The sequence below is a fragment of the Ochotona princeps genome, chromosome 9 (assembly GCF_030435755.1).
Source record: "Ochotona princeps isolate mOchPri1 chromosome 9, mOchPri1.hap1, whole genome shotgun sequence".
NCBI lineage: Eukaryota > Metazoa > Chordata > Mammalia > Lagomorpha > Ochotonidae > Ochotona > Ochotona princeps.
Genome location: NC_080840.1, coordinates 1,359,678 through 1,381,840, shown reverse-complemented (window position 1 = coordinate 1,381,840; position 22,163 = coordinate 1,359,678). Strand labels below are relative to the sequence as shown.

The 22,163-nt window shown below is 57.3% G+C and overlaps 1 protein-coding gene across 1 annotated transcript in view; it reads right to left on the bottom strand.

Annotated features, from left to right (window-relative positions):
• The window catches only part of AGO2 (argonaute RISC catalytic component 2), a 66,803-nt gene that overhangs the window by 12,247 nt on the left and 32,393 nt on the right, over positions 1–22,163 (bottom strand). The window contains exons 2-11 of the mRNA XM_058668445.1: positions 19,384–19,573; positions 13,754–13,874; positions 7,204–7,385; positions 5,598–5,734; positions 4,708–4,842; positions 3,555–3,642; positions 2,930–3,077; positions 2,408–2,527; positions 2,183–2,305; positions 1,196–1,329 (exon numbers count right to left, since the gene is read on the bottom strand). Coding sequence (XP_058524428.1) covers positions 1,196–1,329; positions 2,183–2,305; positions 2,408–2,527; positions 2,930–3,077; positions 3,555–3,642; positions 4,708–4,842; positions 5,598–5,734; positions 7,204–7,385; positions 13,754–13,874; positions 19,384–19,573 — 1,378 coding nt within the window. The remainder of the gene's footprint in view (positions 1–1,195; positions 1,330–2,182; positions 2,306–2,407; positions 2,528–2,929; positions 3,078–3,554; positions 3,643–4,707; positions 4,843–5,597; positions 5,735–7,203; positions 7,386–13,753; positions 13,875–19,383; positions 19,574–22,163) is intronic.

Here is a 22,163-nt window from a genome sequence, read left to right as displayed (position 1 = left end):
CCGTGCATCCACTAACGCACCTGGGAAGACAGCAGAGGATGGTCCACGTGCTTGGGCCCTGCGTCCACGTGGCAGACGCAGATGAGGCTCTGGGTTCTGGCCTGGCCCAGCTCTGTGGCCATTTGGGCAGGGAAGCAGCAGATGGAAGACCTTTCTCTGTCTCTCTCTCTAACTCTGCCTATCAAACCAACAAGCAAGTAAGTAAATAAGCCAACAATCACATCGCCTTCTATAATCGGGGGGCATGGTGAGTTAACATGAACTCAGCCCGTTCACATCCGTGCAGCTCCAGGAAGGTGGGGGGTGATTTCTGTCATGCATTTAGAAGGCAGAGAGACAGACAGTTGCCCCTCCAAATGCCTGCCATAGCTGGGCTGTCCTAGACGAGATGATGGGTTCAAGACAGGAGCCTGGCACTCTACTGGGGCTGCCAACTGGGGCCCATCCACCTGAGTCCTTCCCGACTGCTCTCAGCTGGTGCAGCACAGGAGGCTGGTCAGAGGCAGAGGCGCCAGGGCTGGGACCAGCACTGAGACACACGTGGGCATCACCAGCAGCGGCCGCAGCCCCTGCGCCACACTCCAGCACCCCAACTGGTTTGTGCTTCCAGGTCATCCTACTGGCAACTGCCACCCCCAGCAGCCTGAGTCCCCGAGAGTCTGGATTCTTTGAGCTGCCAACTCTGTTGATCTGATCAGCGCCAGTGTGATGGTGCAGTGGGTGACACCAGCATTGCACATGGGCACCAGTTCAAGTCCCAGCTGTTCCACTTCAGATCCAGCCCCTGCTGACGGCCTGGGAAAGCAGCAAAGGATGGCCCCAGTGCTTAGGACCCTATACCCATGTGGGAGACCCGGATGAAGTTTCTGGTGCCTGGATGCACAGCAGTCCACTTCTGGACGTAATGGCCTTTTGGAGAGTAAACTAGCAGATGGAAGATCTCTCTCCCTCTCTGTAACTCTGTCTTTCAAATAAACAAAAATACATAAATAAATCTGGTAAGAGTTTTTCTGCCACATCCACCCAGGCCCATCAGTCCCGCAGTGCTCTTTCTCCCCTTCTCCCACCCTTCCCTAGGCCCGTGAAGGAAAGACAACTGTCCGGCCTCCTGCCTGCACCGCCCTGTCCCAGCTGCCTCACTTTTCTCAAGCTCACTGCATCGACGGACGTGAAGTGACACGTGCTGGTGGCTTACTTAAGGTGGACTTCGGTGCACTGGCGCTGGGGTGCAAAGCAGGCGATGGCCCACACCTTGATCTCAATGCCCGTGTGGAACTGCTTGTTCCGCATGTCCCAGACGCCCTGGACAGGTGTGGCAATTGCTTTATTCTGTAACGAGAAGGAATCCAGAGTGACAAGTGAGAAACACACTCCTGGAGCTTTGAGCTTTGTTGCCACTTGCTCTGCAGTTTCCCAGAGGACGAGAACTTAACCTCCAACCTGCCCAGCACTACAGACACCCTGCACAGGTGGGTGGAGCAATGAGCAGAGGGTGGCAGGGCAGCTGGGGCAGCATGGACGCGAGGTGTCAGAGGGCGAAGGCGCTGCCCTGTGCTATAATGTCAGCTGCCAGTGAGGCCAGCAAGGCAGTTACTCTTCCTGGCAGAGAGGAACAGGATGCCATGCCTAACAGGACAGGACCAGCTCAACGTTGTCCTTGAGGAAGCTCAACACCGTGTTCAGGTGTTTGCAGGACCAGGGCTGGGACAGGAGGAACAGTGCTCAGGCAGGTGATGCTGCAGCCCGAGGCCTGAGGCACCACTGCAGGAACTGCCAGGGCCCCGTGGCTCTCCCGGGCTCCTCACGGCAGCTAGCCTTGTTCTGGCTTGAGCAATACGAGCCTGTGTGCAATCTCCACACACAACAGAAACGAACCTCACTGCTGTCCTCCACACCAGCCTTCTCCCCAGGTGACAGCCACAGCCTGAACCTGTGCATTTACGGCAACATGCCCAGCTGGCCCAGACATGAACTGGTGGCCCTCCTCTCAAGGCCAAACTGATGGCTGGCAGGAAGCTCGGCAAGATGGAGGCCCCCGGATCACCCTAAGGACATCCTGACAAGCTCGTGGATGAAGCAGGGGCTGCGAGGCCCATCTCCCAGGCTCAGCCTGATACCATGGTCCACCCGCAGGGGAGGGCTGCCTCTTGAGGGCCATGTCCTCTGTCCACCCAACACCTACCCTGCCTCCGTACAGGATGGAAGGCGGCTGCAGGACCCGCCCCGTCACGTCTGTCATCTCGTCCTTGACCATGATTCCAAACTCACGAACGTATGGGTCTGTGTTGAAGCTGGCGCTTCGCATCTGCGAGACGGAGCAGAGCCGGGTAAGCCAGGGTCCTGCTGGCCAGCGTGCCCCCCGCCACAGCCCTGACACGGGCACGCAAGGACAGCACACGCCACTCACCAGCTTGCTGATCTCTTCTTGCCGATCGGGTGCCGACCTGGCAGTGGCCCTGATCATGGTTGAGGTCTGATTGTCGGTTAGTTTTTTTATGCATCTTTGACCAGCCACGATGTTGCAGACCTGTCGGACACACAGCAACAGGTGTCAACAGCAAGGGTGGCAGGCAGCGAAGCAGGGCTCTGCCCGCAGAGCCTCATCCCTCTCCACAGGCTCCCCACAGGCTCCCCGGGAAGGTCTCTGCCCTGGCTACAGGTAGAAGGCTCCCAGGGCTGGGCCAAGAGGAACCAGGACCCCAAGGCAGCTGCCAGGAGCTGGCCGAGAACCTGATTCTGAAGGAAGACATGATGGCTCTCCAGCCTCAGTACTTGGTTTTCCCGAGGTAAGTTAGGTTGGTTTTTAAAGGATTTCTTTTTTTTTTAATTTGACAGGCAAAGGGATAGAGGGGATGAGAGGAGGGAGAGAGAAGCCTGGGGCCGGCTGGGCATTTGCCAGGCTGTCCGGCCCCAGCAGGACGAGACTTGCCTCCAGGGGAAGGTAGGTGTGCTTCTGTTCCTGGCCGACCTGCAGACACGGCAGGTGCGGGTAACGCAGAACCAGCTTGTGCCTGTCCTTGAAGTACTGGGCCACCGTGCACTCCACTGTCTGCCCGCTCTCTTGCTGCAGTGGGAACCTGGGGACAGAGTGGCAGCTCAGGAGGGGGTGGATGCCACCGCAGCCAGCCACCCCTGCGCATGCCTTTCATGTGCACAGAGAATCTGCATTCACATGGAAGGCCAAGGCGGGACAGAGGGCAGACCCATGTGGGTACAAAGCCATGTGTGTCGGCTTCTGCACTGACTGCTCTGCTCTGTCCCACGCACCTGGCCTCTGACCAGGGACGTGGACAGCAGGGCCAGCCTGCTGCTGGCTGTGACCCTGGAGGCCAAGCCCAGCATGAACACAGCGCCATGCTCGGCAGTCAGGCAACGACTCTGGGACAACCCGCAGGCCAAACCAAGTCCCTCATGTGGCCACACAACACCCGTGGAGGGCAGGCTTGCCAGAGCACAGGACAGGAGCCCAGGCTGCCTGGTACCCCTGAGGCCAAGGACTGGACGGCAAACAGGCTCCTCCCGTGCTCAGGCACCAGGCTGGGGAGGCAGCTTACGTCTGGTGGCTGGCAGGCCGTCGGGTCACGTTGCAGACACGGTACTTCCTCTTCATCTGCCCACAGTGCGTGATTTCCACCTTTAGACCTGTGGACAGAGCGGGCTTCAGGGCTGTGTTCAGCCCGCACCTGCAGGGGCAGCTCCGTGGCACACCATGGTCTGCCCGAGTTGAGCTCCAGCCCCTAAGGGAAGGGAGGGAGGCTCGTGGCAACAGCCACATCTGCAGCTGTCTCAGCCAGGGAACAGCATCCATCCAAGAAACAGATAACCTGGCAAAGCCAAAGCTGGGACACAGGGACCTCCAGGACTTGCTAGGTGGGGCAGAATTGGTCAACCTCACACTTGGCTAACAGGCCCAGCTAGCAGTAACCTTAATTTCATCATGATAACCTCTTATAGCCAAAAACTCAATGGCTCTGCCTGTCAAACGGGCCTGTCAGGGTCGCCCTAGGCCGATCAGGGTGTGCCCTATAAATGGCTAACCTTCCTAGACGGCCTACCTGGTGGGGAGCCCCGCCCCGCATGATCACGGGTCTCTGCAAGTATACATAGCCGCTGCCCAGGCCAGGGGCACGAAGCAACAGCTGCCTATCACTGGCACCAACAGTCACATGGGTGAACTCTCCCAACCAACCCCTCCCCGCAGTCTCTGATACTGCTACTCAATAAAGTTCTTCCACCTCGACCAGCTGTCTCTTCACCTTGCTGGGACAGAAGTCCCCGTGTGCTGACCAGGGACCACGCAGGGTTGTAGGGAGGGTGGGCGCACACTGCTCACGGCTCTGTGCCCACAGAAACCCTGCGGGACCCCGGCATCATAATGCCCTCCACTCATGGGTGCGGGGACAATGTGGCAGGTGAACTGCATGAAGAGCTGCCCTGCCTGCTGTCAAGGAGCAGGAAGCTTCGAATCTGCGGCCTTCTGAGGCACATGTATGCCAGGGCTATGTGGGAGAATAGCCTCATGTTCTAGAACATTCTCAAGCACACGTTCTGAGCATGCTGTGGTGGCCACCAGAGTGTTCCTATCCCTTGTATCTACTCCTGCCCTACACACAAGTTGTATTCTCTGGAAGAGTGTTTCTGCCAGCACCTAGGTGCTGCCTGTGGCAGCCACCGCCCGCCCGGTGCTGGCATACAAGCACCTCTTACCTTTGATTTCTTTGGTAAACTTGACCCTTTGGGAATCAGTCAGAGGTTTCTGCTGTTCTTCAATACTTTTAAAATCCAAAACTTCACAGACAAACTCGATGACTGGCTGTGCCTTGTAGAATGCTGTCGCGGAAACTGTGAACGGGAAAGGGCAGCGGGGTGTGAGGATGGGCAGCCCGCCTGCTCACACACCACCCAACAGGTTCTGAGACATGTACGTACGCTTTGAATTTTGCAGAATTTTCTGTCTTGGGCACACATTTTTTTTAAAAAAACTTAAAACATCTAACTTATACCATGGTATTTCACTTATACCATTTCACACAGTTGTTCTTCAACAAACGCACTTCTGGACAAACTGACCCCACGTCCTCCGGGCTTCTCGTAATGACTGACTCCCACGAGACCACTTCCCCTCCTCCCATCTCCATCCTCTGTATTTTACTTAACAGGTATGTGAGGCCCAGGAGAGAGGCCCAGCTCCCAGCTGCTGGCTTCCTCCTGGGTCAGGCATGGGTGGCAGGGACCAGCGACTTGAACTATCAGGCTGCTCAGCAAGGCCTCCGTGAACAGGAAGCTGCAGCCAGTACCAAGTTCAGACCCATGAGATGAGACACCCATCAGCTGCTGCTCTCGCCTTCAGCACACGGACAGTGGCAGTTTGCCACGGAGAACCACCCGCACATTCCCAGTACGGGCTGCCAACATCCCAAGCTGGACCAGCAGGCTGCATGCGAGCCTGTGGGGACGCCTGAGAGAACCAGGGCTGCAGATTAACCAGGTTATCCTGAGAACCAGGCAGGCACTTGACCTGCACCCTGCCACATGCTGGCTGGCCCTGGGCTCGTTTCCTGCCCAGGCCGCAGTGCAGACCGCGGGGCCCGGCTTACCGTCAATGTTCAGCATCATTTTCCAAAGGGAGGGCCGGACAGACTGATGGAAGCCGAACCACACCTCCCGGCCCCCGCCCAGCGGGTTGGAGCAGCCCTCGGATGCAGTGAAGAAGGAGCGGCCCACGGGGGTGTACCTAGAACCAGCAGGGCACAGCGTCACACATACTCCAGGCCCACAGGCTGCTGCGCCATGCAGATACATGCATGTGTTTGCACACGTGTGGAAAGCTCGAGGAGCTCCACGCCCCGGACATTGCTTCCCCTGCCCCACGCTCCTGCCTGCAGCTCTGGCCTGCTTGTGGGAATGCGGTGTGAGTAGCAGCCCAGGGAGGCCTCACGCTAGGCTGCAGGAGCAGTGTGACGGCCGACGTGGACCCGGCCAGCCTCCCTCCCCGATGGTCTCTGGTGCTTACTTTCTATCAGGCGGTGCAGCCTCTGGACGCCCCATCTAGGGCTTCCTAGAGTGGGGCTCTGCCATGTATAGAAGCACAGGTGAAACAGAGTGCTGGCTGATCTCAGCTATGGCTGGGCGGGGCCGCAGGAACAGCCAGGGCTCAAGGACCTCACCAACCTGGTACTCACTCCAGCTGCCAGGCCCCCCACTGGGACAGGAGGCGCGCAGGGGCAGTGGGGGGTGCAGCAGCACACAGCTCCACAGGGCCCCAGGCGGCACGGGGAGCTGACTCTGCTGACCACAGCAGACACCAAGTCCCGTTGGCACAATCTCATTACCAGATGGCACAAGTGGAGGCCTGTCCCCACGATGCCAGCCACATACCATTTCCACTCACTACGGACTGCATCTGTAGCTGTGGCATGTTGCTCCTGCCTCTCTGGCTATTGACAGTTCCCAGCAAAAGCAGCACTTTCCCCTGCCCCCCGGACTACAGAGCCCACCAAGATCCGGGGCAGCAAAGCCAGGGTAATCCCTGCCACTCAGAACCAGCCAGACCGGGGCAGCCATCCCCGATGTCCACGCCTCCAGCTGCCCTCTCTGGCAGAAGTTCCAAGCAGTGAGATGATGGGCAGGGTGCCTACCCGAGTGACAGCATCTATCTGGGTCTCTGATCCAAGATGCCCTTTGGAACCCCTCGCCTGGCCCTGGGCATGTTCCATGTAGCCACTAAGGCAGCGCCAACCCCCTTGGAGCTGACGGAGGGCGCAGGCTTTGCCTGAGGTCAAGGAGGCATAACATAAGACAGGTACCCCAGGGCTGGCCGTGCTCCCACCTGTCAGCCTCCCAAGGGCACCAGGCAGGGCGCTGTCCAGGTCCTGGTCCATGGGGAGACCTGAATGGCTGCCTTCCCCTGTTGGTGCACTGTGAAGTGCAGAACACGGAAGCCTGAGGCATAGGCATGCTCCCAGTGGGTGGACGTGCGGGGACAGGCTCCAAGTGCCATGTGTGCAGCCCACACAGGTCCAGGGCATGATGCAGGCGATCCCTTTCCGACTCAGCTCCGTTGGTGATTCCTGCCCAGGGCACCTGCACCCTCCCCGCCAAACTCCAGAAGTAGACTTCCTCGGACAGAGCACAGACATCGCAGGACACCTTCAGGGCCAGCAGCAGGTGCTCTGGGCCTGGGGTCTCACGTGGCACCCTCACCTCATGGACGGCAAGTGCCTCATGACCACATCCAGGGCCTGGATCGTCTCGAAGGGGACGCTGGGAAGCCGCCCCGACAGTGCATCGTGCAATGCCTGCAGGCTCACACACGACACCCACTTGATGGACACCTTGAAGATGCGGTCCTTGCCCTCGCCCGGCAGTGTGACCTCCAGCTCCACCTGTGGGGTCAAGGTTCACAGGTCAGTGTCGGGCCAGTCTTCATTTCTGTCTAGTGGGGGCTGCATGTGAAGTGGTATTCAGCTTGTTGCTTTCGCTGTCTTTGAGGGGCAGAAGCCCCGCCCTCTGCTTCACTCCCCACGTGACCACGGTGGCAGGAGCCCAGTGCTCCCTGACGGTCTCCCACTGGAGTCAGCTCCTATTGTGCCCTGGAGTGCCCATCAGCTGGAAGCAAGGCACTCTGCCAGCGCCCAGGGCGTCCCAAAGCCAGTTCCTTGATGGCGATGGCCACTGCCCCCAGCGGCGGTGAGATACGCTCCATTGTCCCTGGCTCCCTCCAGGGTCAGGGCACAGTGAGCTCACCATGACACCACCAGGCACTCGCAAGCCCACTCAGTGGTGATCAAGGTGATCTTGCAGCCTGCTCACCACACCTCCCAGTGTTCATGGGAATCTGCTTTTACATGGATCCTAACTGCCAAGAAACCCAGGGACAGAGACCCCGACGCTTGTTATACACACACACTTGTTGTGGGCTGTGGAGCTGATTTACACTCCTTGAGCTGATCACTCAGGAATCAGGCCTAAGGCAGTAGCACCTAGCCTTTGCAGATTCATTGGCGTCCTATTGTCCTGTTGATGGGCTTGGGGGAAAGAGGAGATAATATGGTAATAAAGAGGCTTGTGGAGGACGGCTCGAGAGAGACGGCTCCCAGCACTTGTAACATCATCCTGGTCTCCGTGTGTTGGTGCTTTTCGCTCGGACATTCGCCGTGCCTACTACGCCGGCTCAGCTAGCCGCGACACACACTCAGAGGTTAAACACAGCCCGAGAAACAGCACCATAAATGGCAGAGACAGAGTGGGCCCCCAGAGGCTCTTGCACTAGGCAGGTGATGCATGGAGTGGCCAGGCCCTCAGCATGGGCTGGGGCTGCAGGTGCCCAGCCTTAGCCGCTTAGGGCAGATATTGGTAACACCTGTGGGAACCAGGTGCCTTCCTTAGGTTGCTGCGCCTGGGCCTGCATCAGGCTGCCTTCACATTCCTGCACAACACGAGCTGCCCCCTGGCCCACCTGCCACACCTTGTCTGGACCTCCTGGGAGCAGACTCCACGCCATCGTCTGCACACCAGAGCATCCCTAGGTATATGTGCTCTGGCCCAACGGCCCTCAGAGCACCACTGCACCTGCAGGCTCCAAACCACAGACATCTCGCAGGTCCTTGCACCGAGGACAGCAGTGAACAAGAATCCTTAGAGCCCAGCATGGAGACGGGTGGTGTGGCACAGCCCAATATCCAACCTACTGGAGCGTGGGCTGCTCTGGCTCTAAGTCCATTTCCTGCTAAGGTGCCTGGGGGGGCAGCAGGTGAGGGCCCAGGCCCTTGAGTCCCTGTCATGGATGTGGGACACTCAATGGAGTCCTGGACTCCTAGCTTTGGACTGGCCCAGCCCTGGCTATCAGAGGGATTTGGGGAGTAAAAGTCTTTTGATACTTTGCCATTCGAGTAGATGAAAATAAGCAATCACTGAAAAAGAGACTTGGGCTCAGCATTGTGGTACGGTAGCCAGAGCCAGTCAGCAGAACCGGCGCAACAGCCTCGTGGCTAAATCCTCACCTTGCATGTGCAAGGATCCCAGGGCTGGTTTGTGTCCTGGCTGTTCCCCTTCCCCACCCAGCTCCCTGCTTGTGGCCTGGTAAATGGTCGAGGACGGCCCAAAGGCTTGGGACCCTGCATCCACATGGGAGACCCAGAAGAAGCTCCTGGCTCCTGGCTTCGGATCAGCTCAGCTCCGGCCATTGAGGCCACTTGGAGAGTGAACCTCTGGATGGAAGATCTTCCTCTCCTTTCTGTAAATCTGACTTTCCAATAAAAATTAAAAAGAAGTCACTACCTGTGACACCAGCGTCCCATAGGGCTGCTGGTTCAACTCCAGGCTGCTCCGCTTCCAATCCAGCTTCCTGCTAATGTGCCTGGGTAAAACAGCAAAGGACGGACCAAGTGCTGGGGCCCTGCATCCACTCAGGAGGCCGAGATGGGACTTGCGGCTCCTGGCTTTGGCCTGCTCAACCCCGGCCATTGTGAATATTTGATGAATGAATCAGTATATGGGTGGAAGATCTCTCTTTTAACTCTCCCTTTCAAATCAATAAATCATCTTAAACAGGTTGGGGAGAGTTCTAACAGCACATGAGCATGGCAGCACACTCAGGGACGGAGTACAAGCTGCCAGGACCTGGCTGTGGCTGTGGGCGCAGGGAGGGAGCCAGCATGAGGCATAACCCCTAATAAAGCCCCAGCCAGGTCATGAGGGGCACTGCCTGCAGGGAAAGTCAACCGCGTCCTCAGGACAGAGCAGGTGCCAGCCTGGCCTCCAGCGTCACTTACAGTTAAAGGAACAGCTTCCAAGAGGCCAGCTGGGCCCCACACCATGGAGGAACAGGACAGCTGAAACAAGGGCAGAACCAGCACGGTGGCTGGCTGCAGGGGACGAGCTCACAGGGTCTAGGCATGCCTGGTGCCAAGGACAGAGCCAACGGGCAACAGAGGAAGAGAGAGCAGTGGTGTGCACAGGCCATGGCATGCGCAGCTGACCGGGAGCTGGCGATTTGCCTGGATGGTGGCACAGGAGGCTGGCACACACACAGCACTTGTGAGAGCTGGGGCCGGGCAGGCGCTGTTACATGCTCCGTAGGAACTCCTCTGGGAGGAGCTGGTGACAGCCAGTGGCACTGCTATTGGCACATGGGTACTGATTCCAGTCAGCTGTTTCACTTCCCATCAGGCTCCCTGTTAATGTCCTGGGAAAGCAGCATGAGATGGTCAGAATGTTTGGGCCACTGCATCCATGTGGGTGACCCAGATGGAACTCGTGGCTCCTGGCCTTCGTCCAGGCTGGGCCACCACAGCCATTTAGAGGGTGAACCAGCAGATGGAAGGTCTTTCACTCTGCCTGCCAGACAAGCTACTGCCTGACATGTTGCCAGCAGGGCCTGCCCAGCAGTGGGGTTGTGGAATCCGATCCCACCAGCCCAGATAGCAATCCTGAAGGTCCCCTCAAAGCTGCCAGGTGAGCGCACCAGGCCAGGAAGACAGCTTCCCTGGTGACATCACTCAGTGGGCAGAGCAGCACGTTAGGAACATGGAGCAACGGTGCAGGTGCAGCCACTGTGGCCGAGGCCGTTAGTCACCTGCCCTGTGTCACCAGGAAGGAGCGGAACATGGCAAGTGAGGACACTCTCTAGCCATGGGGACAGCTGCTGCACTTGCTGAACCTGTCAGTCAGCCCATGGGACACCTGCCTTGGGACCTCTCCACAGAGGCCATAGGCTGGCGAGTACCCAGGGAGCGGACAGCTGCAGGCCAACAGACCCAAAATGTTGTGGGAGGGATCCAGTCTCCGCAGGCATGCCTGCAAGGTGCAAGGTGCTGGGTGCTCCTGGTTCTGGCCAGGACAGTGTGCAGCCAGGGCTCGGGACGTGTAGCCCCTGCCATTTACGGCCAGGCACCTGGCCCAGGGCCTGCTGTAGCACTAACAGAGGGCCCCAGCCTCCCACAGGCCAGCCGGGACCCATGGCCTGCTGCCCCTCTGAGTCAACCCCTGACCTCCTAGGCCAGGGCGGGCACGAGTGTGGCACAAACTGGCTGCTGGTGGCAGTGACCGTGCCACAGGGCTCTTCTGCGAGGCAGGATCTGCTCGGGACCTGGAAGGAGAGGCTGTCATTGCCCTCATACAGAAAGGCCTCGGGCTAGAGGCAGAGCCAGGCCAGCGGACCATACACCTTGTACCCTGTCACTGAGGAGAAGGCCCAGGGACCTGAGAGCGGGCCTGGCACTGCAAGCTCCCTGACGTAGGGTGAGGCCAGGGCAGGCAGGCTACCATCATGGAGGGAACAGCTGGCAGGGGGAGGGGCTTCTGCCAGGAGCCTGCGACAGTGACACCTCTCTGCCCCTACACGCACAGAGTGAAGAGCAGTGGGAGGGGCCGTGGCGGAGACGGGGTGACGGCTCAAGGCTCAGGGTCCCTGCTGCCCACACGGGAGACCCAGACTGTCCTTGTGGTTTCCGGGCTCTGGCCCTGAGTGGGGGTAGGGGTGAGCAGGAGATGAGGATTCTTCTCCCTCCTCTGCCTCTCCTACAAACAGTTAAAACCCTAGACAAGGGCAGAGCCAGCGCCGTGGCTGGCTGCAGGGGGCGAGCTCACAGGGTCCTAGCGGCTCAAGTCCTCACCTTGCATGTACCACCATCCTATATGGGCGCCAGTTCTAGTTCCGAGCAGCTCCCTGCTTGTGGGCTGGAAAAGCAATCGAGGACAGCCCAAAGCCTTGGGACCCTGCACCTGCGTGGGAGACCCGGAAGAAGCTCCTGGCTCTGGACACGGATCAGCGCAGCTCTGGCTGTTGCAGCCACTTGGGGAGTGAATCAGCAGGTGGAGAATCTTTCTCTCTGTCTCTGTTCCCTCCTCCTCTCTGTATATCTGACTTTCCAATAAAAAAACAAAATAAACCTAAAAAAAATAAAAATAAAAAAAGAAGACCTTGTGGTGCAGAGGGCTAACGTGCCACTCGTGGAGCCAGCACCCCTCATGCTGGAGTGCAGGCTGGAATCCTGCTGCCCAGCTCAGCCACTTGGGCCCCTGATAGCCACATGGGAGAGATGGATACAGCCCCTGGCTCCTGGTGCATCCGCTGCAGCAGCCAACCAGCAGAGGGAAGGTTTTTCTCAGTGAGCTTCTTTCTTTCTCTGTCATTCTTTAAAATGCATGTATAAATAAATCTTCCAAACACAAAGCGAGCAGGCAGTGGGTGGCTGGAATTGCACACCCTGGGATGCCCCTTTTCCATCCAGGAAAGAAGAATGGTTGGAGCCAAACTGAAGAGGCACTGAGTGCTCCTAGGTGCTGGATCAGGGGCACTGAGCACCCCTAGGTGCTGGACAAGGGGCATTGAGCGCCCACTGGGTGCTGGACCAGAGGCCTGAGTGGCTACCATGGGCACCAGGACAGCACTCCCCAGAGACGTTCTGGCCAAGGGCTGGCGCAACAAAGCAGTTGTCACTGGACCACTCACCTGCCTACCAGGCTCTGTAGCGGAATCCAACACCCTAAAGTTTGAGTCCAACTGTGCGTGGGACCAGTGTGCGTGGGCAGCACAGGGGTCAGTCAGGAGGTAGGAACCCCAGGGCTGGCACCCACCAAAGGGGCCATCTTTGCAGTACCCTAGCAGGGTGCGTGTTCACCTCGAGGCTGGGTGGTCATTCTGTGCTGGGGCTGCAGGAGGGGTGGGTTCATGATGAACACGCACAGACAGACTGGTGCTTGCACAGCCTGAAGTTTTCTTTCTAAACTTTGAACAAAAGTGTGGATGCTAACAGACTTCAAGCTACAAACATTCCAGGGCTGGGCCGGGGGCAGAGGCTGGAATCTTGTTGGTGAGTGGGCCATGTCTAAGCAGCAGCATGAGGCTGCTCCGCACAGCTTTAGGCAGAGCAGGGTGGGACAGCAGGCTGCCAGCTCATGGCCGGGAGGGCGCATCATCAAGATTAAAAAGCAAACCGGATCCTGGTAGGTGGAGCCTACAGGTCCTGCCCCTCGCCGCAGCCCCACCCCTCCTGCAGCCCTACACCCCAGCAGTCCCACCTCCTGCAGCCCCACCCCTCCCTGAGCCTCACACCCCAGCAGCCCCACCCCTCCCTGCAGCCCCACCCCTCCCAGCAGCCCAACCCCTCCTGCAGCCCAACACCCCAACCCCTCCCAGCAGCCCTGCCCCTCCCTGCAGCCCCAACCCTCCTGCAGCCCAACACCCCAGCAGCCATGCTCCTCCCCGCAGCCCCACACCCCAGCAGCAGCCCTCTGGGTCCTGGGAGGAGGCAGGAGCAGCTTACCACAGAGGGGTGGGGCAGCCAGTGGGAGGAGGGGCCACAGGGGGCAGGACACCTGTGCGCCAATGGGGCCCCGCTCCTTCCACCCAACATCTTAGACAGTGCCAAGGAGTGACTTTTGGGGGTAGGGGCGAGTTCTACTGCTTGTAAATCAAGCCTTGATGAGGATGAAGATAAAAAGGTGACACTTGAATAAAACCACGCCTCTGGGAGTGCAGGGTCGCTGGCTGCAGCAAATAGTAACACTCCAGGGCCTTCCCTGTCCAGCTCCCCAGGACTTCCCAGGACTGCCCGGGCCGGGCGCCTGCCTGGTGGTGGCAGCTTACAGCTCGCAGGCTGGGCGTGTGCACACATCAGGGTTGTTCTGCACCTAACTCCATCACCAAGAACCAAACACACAGAGGAAGTGGGCTGTTCATGCACCTTGGGAAAAGCAGCTTCCTGCCTCTGTCCTAAGCCCCCGCAGCCCACCTGCAGGCAGGACGCACCTTATCCCTCCCAATGGGGAGCGGCATTGCCGTGTAGAGATTCTTCCTTCCGTCGAACACTGGCTTCCGGTCCCCAAAGATCTGCGTTTTAAAGTGCTGCACCATATGCTCCACTATCTCCCTGGAACACAGAACGGAGAAGGGTCAGGGCGGGCAGGCCTCATGGAGGCCACAGCATTCTGCTGACACTGGGGAGAAGCCGCCCAGGAGACCGCTCTGCTTGCAAGGGCCAGCCCAGGCACAGGGTCACCTCCTGTCCCTCACCACGCACCTCCTATCACTGCCATATCGCACGCCTCGGCGGCCCCTATACCAGGCCAAGGCTGTTCCACCACATGCAGCAGACACAACTTGTGAGCATGCGCACCAGGAGCCCAGTCTGGGGCCTGACAGCAGGCATAGTCGCCACCAGCGTGGCCTGGCCATGCCTCTCCCCTACCCCTGCTGGCCCCACACTGCCCAGCTGCCCTGCACCTGCCCCTCTGAGGGTCCCCACTAGGACGTGCCAGGCCTCTGCCACCTACTGGGAGGTCACCGCAGGGCTGGCTGAGGCCTCCTGGGGTACAGGGCTGCTCCAGTGCCAGCCCTACCTGTCCTGGCCAGAGGCCAAGGGCAATCTCATCTTGCACTTCACTTAGTGACTCTGGGTTGGATCAAGTTCAGGCGCAGCCAGACAGCTGTCTTGGGGATTCCACTCACAGCGGGAGGAATAAAGCAGTTCGCTTGAATTCAGATAATTTCATGGAGTGCAAGAACATGCCCAGTTCATCTTGCTTCCCATCCAGCTCCCTGCCTGTGGCCTGGGAAAGTAGTTGAGGGCGGCCCAAAGCCTTGGGACCCTGCACCCGTGTGGGAGACCTGTAGGAGGTTCCTGGCTTCTGGCTTTGGATCGGCTCAGCTCCAGCTGTTATGGCCACTTGGGGAGTGAATCAACAGACAAAAGATCTTTCTCTCTGTCTCTTCTCTCTGTATTCGTGACTTTCCAATTAAAAAAAAAAAAAAAAAAAAAAAAGGAACGTTCAGACTGGATCCAAGCACACGTGACTGCGTGACTTCTACTGGGGATGAGTCGTTGACATGAGTGCATGGATGCACACACACACACACACACACACACACACACGTGTGCACTCCAGTGTTAACATTGGCCACAACAAGGGTAAGGCTGTTCCTGGGTTACATTAATCACATAGAACCCACCGCTGTTTGATAAGAACAATCAAACACAGACATCCCTCTCTCTGGCAGGACCAGCGTACAAAGAAGACAAGCCCCGTGCACAAAGTCAGACCCTGCAGAGGGAGAGGGGCCCGCACCCCCGGGACGGGGCCATGCTGGGGTAATACCACCAGTGATGCCCGTGGCAGACAGCAGCACAACACACTTGCTGTCCCCGTGTGTGGCAACTCACATGTTCAGCCCTGCAGCAAGCCCCTGAATCGGACACAGGATGTGCTGTGTTCACACTGGCACTGAGGCCATCATCAATGACAGCTCCACAGCACACCTCTAAGGCCCCGGATCAGGGGAGAGACCACAAGCAAGCGAGATCGTGTGACAGAAATGAAAACTGAAATGCAGTGTCAAAAATTGTGGCCACAGCTTTTTAACCTTTCCCTCTGCTTTTTCAATTGTTATTTGAAGAGCAGAGTTTTCCAAATGGCTGCAACAGCCAGGACCGAGCCAGATCAAAGCCAAGAACTCTAGGTCTCCCACACAGGTGCAATGGCCCCAGCATCTGAGCCATCTTCCATTGCTTTCCAGGCACATCAGCCAGATCCGGAACTGACGCCCATGTCGGGTGCTGGAGTCAGAGGGCAGCCTAACCCACCGTACCATAATGCCGCAGCCTTGGCTCCAGTTAAAAGTGGAGGGAGACTGACTGATCTTGCTACATTGCAAAAGAAGATAGGTTTAAAACTGATGACCCAAAAGGCAAAGCGAACACAAAAAAAATCAGAGGAGAAAAACGGCAAGAGAAATCAGTGAAGTTAAAAAGCTAGTTCTGGGGCTTGGCACGATAGCGTAGTGGTTAAAGTCCTTGCCTTGCATGCCCAGGATCCCATATGGCGCCGACTCTAACCCCGGCAGCTCCACTTCCCATCCAGCCCCCTGCCTGTGGCCTGGGAAAGCGCTCGAGGATGGCAAAGCCTTGGGACCCTGCACCAGCGTGGGAGACCTGGAAGAAGCTCCTGGCTCCTGGCTTCGGACTGGCTCAGCTCCAGCTGTTGCGGCCACTTGTGAATCATCAGACAGAAGATCTTCCTCTCTGTCTCTCCTCCTCTGTATATCTGACTTTGTAATAAAAATAAATAAATCTTAAAAAAAAAAAACAACTAGTTCTAAATAAGGTAAATGTATCATAAACTCCTAGGAGGAAAACAAATGAAACAGATATCCCCAAGCGAAAGACACTGCCTGTGAGACCCCGGTCAGACTAACGCCCACAAGCCCAGCCCCAAAGCCCAAGACCTCTGCTGAGCCCGGAGACACAAAGCAGCCAACTGACAGCAAAAGAAACAGAAATGTATCAACAGTGTGGGATGTAGCAATCTGCCTTACCAAAAGCTCTCCCGGGGCAGGGGAAGCCTGGCAGCTCTCTGGCCCCAGGTCCACCCAGGGGGGCCAAGCCCACACTCCCAGTCCTGGCACAGCCTCGGTCTCTCTGGAGAGACCAGCAGTGCGAGGCTGGCTTAACTTCCAAAACACACAGGAAAAGGTGGACACACCCTCTCCTGGAGCCAGAGCAGGCTGGGGCCCTGCCCTGCAGCTGACAGCGCTCACCGAGATGAGAGCTCCCTGGGCAGGCTGGACACGGGGGCGCATTCACTGTCATCCCCCACAGGACACGTTAGAGCCAGAGAGACAGTAAAACTGCAGTCATTCAAAGATAACGCATTCTGACATCTGAGACATCACTCTGCTAACGCTAAAATGAGCCCACTGAAAGTGGGCGATGCGGGTTCCACCAGCGCGATAACCCAGGCTTAGAGCGTTTCCACCACATTTTACAGAGGAACGCCACCTGTGTTTCTGGTCCTTCCATCCCTGCTTGGAAACGAAATTGTAGGATTTCATTTACAACAACACATCTCAGGTCCACAGTAATCACGGTATGAGCGAGTCCAGGCGGCCTCTGAAGAACTAAGGGATCAGAATAGCAACATTTGCAGGACTCACTGTAAACTAAATTTTAAAAACAGATTTATTTATTTTTATTGGAAAGGCAGATATAAAGCAGGGAGCAGAGGTAGAGAGAAAGATCTTCCACCTGATGGTTCACTTTCCAAGCAATCGCAACGGGCATAACTGCGCCAATCCGAAGCCAGGAGCCCGGAGCCTCTTCCAGGTCTCCCATGCAGGTGCAGGGTCTAAGGCTCTGGCCCATCCTTGACTGCTTTCCCAGGCCACAAGCAGGGAGGTGGATGGGAAGTGGGGCTGCCAGGATTAGAACCAGCACCCATATGAGATTCTGGCGCGTTCAAGGCAAGGACTTTAGCCACTAGGCTACTGTGCTGGGCCCTGTAATTTAAATTTTAACACAGTCCTGAGTTAACAGTCTTAAGATGGAACAGGAGATAATCCAAAAAGAGACCTACATGTGTAACACACAAAAGACCTGCACATGTCACAGATCCACACACATGAATCCAAACACAGAATGCACATGTATTACAGAGAAGATCCACACATGTAACAGAACAAAGCCACACAGAATAACAGAACAACACAGAGCTCATGTGTGTGGCACAGGACAGACCCACGTGTGTAAAGCAGAGAGCCCCAGGCTCAGCACAGAACAGCCCTCCGTGTAACCTCCCTGACGGCCACTCGGAGTCAGGAATCGGCAGTGTTCTCCGTGGACCTTCCCTGCATGTGGCACACAGACCACCCGGGCTGCAGGACACAGGCAAGGCCCTTCAGGCCCTCCAGGAGGACGGACAAAGTGGCAGCCACCTCAACACACCCACCGGAAGGACTGCAGACAACTCCAACACACTGCCTACAGAGAGTGGTAAGAGTGGCAGGCTGGAGGCCGGGAGGGCAGGCGTGTAGTGGGCGCTCGTGCTTAGCAGGCCCAGCCCTGGGGCAGATCTGGGGCCACTCCCTGCCGGGCTCCTCGCTTTGACACTGGCCTCATGCTCATTGCTGGGGGCACCTGGGGATTGCACAGAAAATCTCAATCTGCCTGTCTTAACATTTTTAAAATTATATTTGCATGAAAAACAAAATGGGTCTGGCACATAACTGTGTGGTTAAAGTCCTCGCCTTGTTTACGCTGGGATCCCATATGGTCGCCAGTTCGTTTCCCAGCAGCTCCACTTCCCACCCAGCTCCCTGCCTGTGGCCTGGGAAAGCAATAGAGGACGGCCCAAAGCCTTGGGACCCTGCACCCACATAGGAGACCCAGAAGAAGCTCCTGGCTTCAGATCGGCTCAGTTCCAGCCATCGTGGCTACTTGGGGAGTGAACCAGAGAATAGAAGATCTTTCTCTTTGTCTCTCCTTCTGATTTTCCAATAAACGTAAGTTTTAGAATCTTAAAAAAAAACCCTCAGACAAACAAACAAACAAAAAACAAACCACCACCATCACCAACAAAAAACCCACAAGAGATTGGCTCTGTGGCATAGCAGGTAAGGCCACTGCCTGTGACGCTGGCTTCCCATACGGGTGCCAGTTCAGGTCCCAGGTGGTCAACTTCCAGTCCAAATCCTTGTAACATGCTGGTTCCGCAGGGGAGATGGCCCAAGTCCCTGGGAAGACGCAGAGGGAGCTGCTGGCTGCAGCCTGACCAGCCGCACTCACTCACTGGGGAGTGTGCCAGCACTCGGGAGATGTGTCTCTCCCGTGTATATGTCTGCCTTTCTTCCTAGCCTTTCAAAAAGGCAAATACCCCCCCTAAATAGACCTGCATCTAAAAGAACTTACAAATCAGTCAAAACAAAACAAAACAACATAATCACCACCCAAACCCAACAACCTAGTAAAAGAGGCCAGGGACTTGGTCAGACATGTTGCCAAAAGTCCTGTGGCCTGTGTCTGAGCACACCCCACCCACAAGAGCACACAGAAGGGCTTGGCTGAGCAGGGGTCAGCAATGTGGAACTTGGGCCAGCGCCCCAGCGAGCGCAGACCAGGACCAGGAGTAGCCAGGCCCGCCATGCCAGCCCCTAGGAGCAGAACAGCACTTGGGCTTCAGACAACGGCGGGCAGCCAGCGGAGGGCAGTGAGCACACTGCCCCCAGGAGAGTTGCATGAGGAGGCCCAGAGCAGCCTGAGTCCGGTGGGCCACGCCTCAGGTGTCCTGGGATCCCACAAGAAGGCGACAAGGACACCCTGATGGATGACAGCTGTGAGCCCCAAGTCCACGGCCCTGCTCTCCGCAGGCTGGGAAACTGGCCCTGTGGAACCAAGCTGGCAGGGCACCATGGGAACTGTGGGGTAGGGACCAGCTGCAAGCGTGCAGAAAGAAGCTGGTCTCCAGGGTGAGGGAAGCACCTGCCGGCCACAGCTCCTGGCCATGGACAAATGCACCACGAAGGCATCCCCCGACAGCATGACGACGTTCTGGAAGCAGACAGGCTGTGCTGACGGGAGGGACCAGTGAGGGTGCACTGCCACACGGTACCTGTTCACTCTCCTGGGGCATTTCTCAGGCTTGATGTCCAACTCATAATGATAGATGTCAATCTTGGGTATGTCCATCTCAAAGAAGTTGGCCTGCAGCTTGATGGTTCTGCCAGAGGTCCCGAAGTCGGGCCTCGGGGGAGGCTTGAAGGCATAGCCCTGGATGGGCGGCGGCGCAGGAGGCGCAAGCACTGGAAAAGAGCAGAGGGGTCGTTACTCGCTTACTGTGTCGCTAACCATTGCACCTGCTTCCCCACAGGCCCTCCTCCCCTGGTGACACCCCATGTCCCTATTCTAACTCTGGCATACGCAGTGTTGAAGCCCAACAGCCATGCAGTTCTGTGAGCACTGGGTGCACTTGGCAATGCCCTGCAGCCTTCCTGCTCTAGCTGCTCCCTCTTGGGTCAGTACCCTGCTTGGTCCCAGCCCACGACAGGATGGTCTCTCCTGGAGCTGGCCGAGGTCCTGGCGCATGCCCCGGGATCTGCCCTCCCAGCAGGTGTCAGAGGTGCAGGCTCCCCGTGTTCCCACCACCTGCTCCTGCCCTGGCAAGGGCCACTGCTGGGGCTCCACAGTGGGGCTCTGGGCTACCTGGCACCACTGTGTCCAGCCCAGTAGCATGCCAATATCTCATCTCCTGGGGCATGTCACTTCACAGCCAGGCCTTTGTCTTCACTCACGACCCCGGAGCCACCCTAAACCCCACCCTGCACTGGCCTCTTACTTGTCCCAGCACAAGCACCCCGAGTCCCATCTCTGAGGTCCTCTGTCAGGCGGGACCTCCCGTCTCCAGGACTCAAGCACCCCAACACATGGTCAGAGTCCCAGAAACACTTGACCAATGGTAGCCCTCACAGCCGAGGAGTGACACGGGAAGGCTCCTGAGGACACCCCGGAGTGGCCTCTACAATGACCACCCTCGGGAGTTGTCAACACCAGAGGCACTGCTCCAACTGAACAGCCTGGTGACACCCCATGTTGAAGAGGAATTAGCGTTCCTAAGGGATGTGGCTGCTCGCAGGCAGAGGATTAGCCACCGGAGCCTTTAGTCAGCCCACTGCTGTCTGTTTTCCTGTAAGGCGGGGGCAGAGGGGGCGTGTGAGTGAGCTCCTGCCTGCTGGTGCACTCTATACCAGGAGTGGGAACCCAACCCTCGCACTCAGATGGCACAGACGCAGCCAGTGGCACTGCGGGCACCTGGGCTGGCCTCAGCCGCACGCACTCGGCTGCCAGCACTCCGTGTCTGCTCTACATTCTGGCGTCGGCAGTGAAACGAACCCCATCACACACTTCCACTAATTCCATTTAGCAAGTTCCAACTGTGGGTTTTGAAAAACACCAATTAAATATTCATTGACTTACAGAACTTCTAATTTTCAATCAAATGTCTTTGTCTCAGATAACATGCTCTCTTATTTTAATTCCATGACTTCAATCCTTACTGACAGTCATTAGACACAAAAGTCCTGTTTCTAAGAACAGCATGGGCGCGTTGTTCCTACTGTATTTCTGACCCGGAAAAACCCAGAGTTCTTGAATCCCATGGCTTTTGTTTCTGTGAGGAAACAGGTGCTGACAATGGCTCAGCTTGGAGTGACACCATCTGGAAACCTTCAGGTCTGCGCTAGGTGGTGACAGCTCTGTGGAAAACGTAGGCCGTGATGCCGCAGACACGGCCCCCTCTCCCCTCCCACCCTGGCCCCGAGCAGGCAGCCACCAACACAGGCCTGGGGAAGGTGGGGGCACACCACAAGCTCACGTACGCCCTGAGAAGGCAGCAGAGGGTGGCCCAACCACGCACATGGGAGACTGGGGCGGAGCTCCTGCATCCCGGTCCCTGGCTGCAGCCACTAGAGGGGTGACCCAGTGGGCGACAACCCTGTTGCCTCGTTGACTTGAAAACCAACAAATCAATCTTTCCTTTTACTTAAACATTTATTTTACTTATTATGTGAAAGGCAGAGTTACAGAGAGAGATCGGGAGAGAACTTCCATCCACTGGCTCACCCCCAAACAGCTACAACAGCTGGGACTGGGCCGGGTTAAAGCCAGGAACTTCATCTGGGTCTCCTGCTTTGGACCTTCGTCTGCTATTTCCCAGGCACATTAGCAGGGAGATGGATCGAAAGCGGAGCACCCAGGACTTGAACTGGCGCCCACATGGGATGTCCACATGTGGATGGCAGAGTAACAGAGGATGCCACAAACCTAGCGTTAAATCTTCTGCACTCACTGGAAGGTAAAGAAAAACAAAGACAATGAAAGCTGCCTACAACCAACTCAGAGAGATGCCCCTGGGCAATGCCAGGCTGGGGAATGCTGCAAGCAAGGCTGACCGGGCAGGTGGTAACCACACACCTGCTACTCTCACCCAGCATCAAACAATAGCTAGGAAGCACTCTCTGGACACTTTGGTGACCACATCACTCCTAGAGCACCATCTTGCTGCCATCCCAGCCCCTGCCAGCCCCTGAGCAGCATGGAGGTGCCAGGCACCGGGTGGGCCCCTCTCCCTCCACCCTGCCCTTCCCTGGCCAGGCTATGACTCCACCTGCAGTCTGCTGGCCTGGAAGCCAGCCTGTTGCCTCAGTGACCAAAGGTCTGCCTGTTGGCACCCAGCTGGGCTCAGGACCACCCCGGCCCCTGGGAGCAGGGAGTGCCTGACAAAGATGGCACATGCGCAAGGTGACAGCCCAGTGAGACAGGCGCCACCGGTTTGCAGCAAGACCGTCATGGTCGCCATTCTCTTCTTGGACATTCTGGCCTCTTATGAGAACAAAT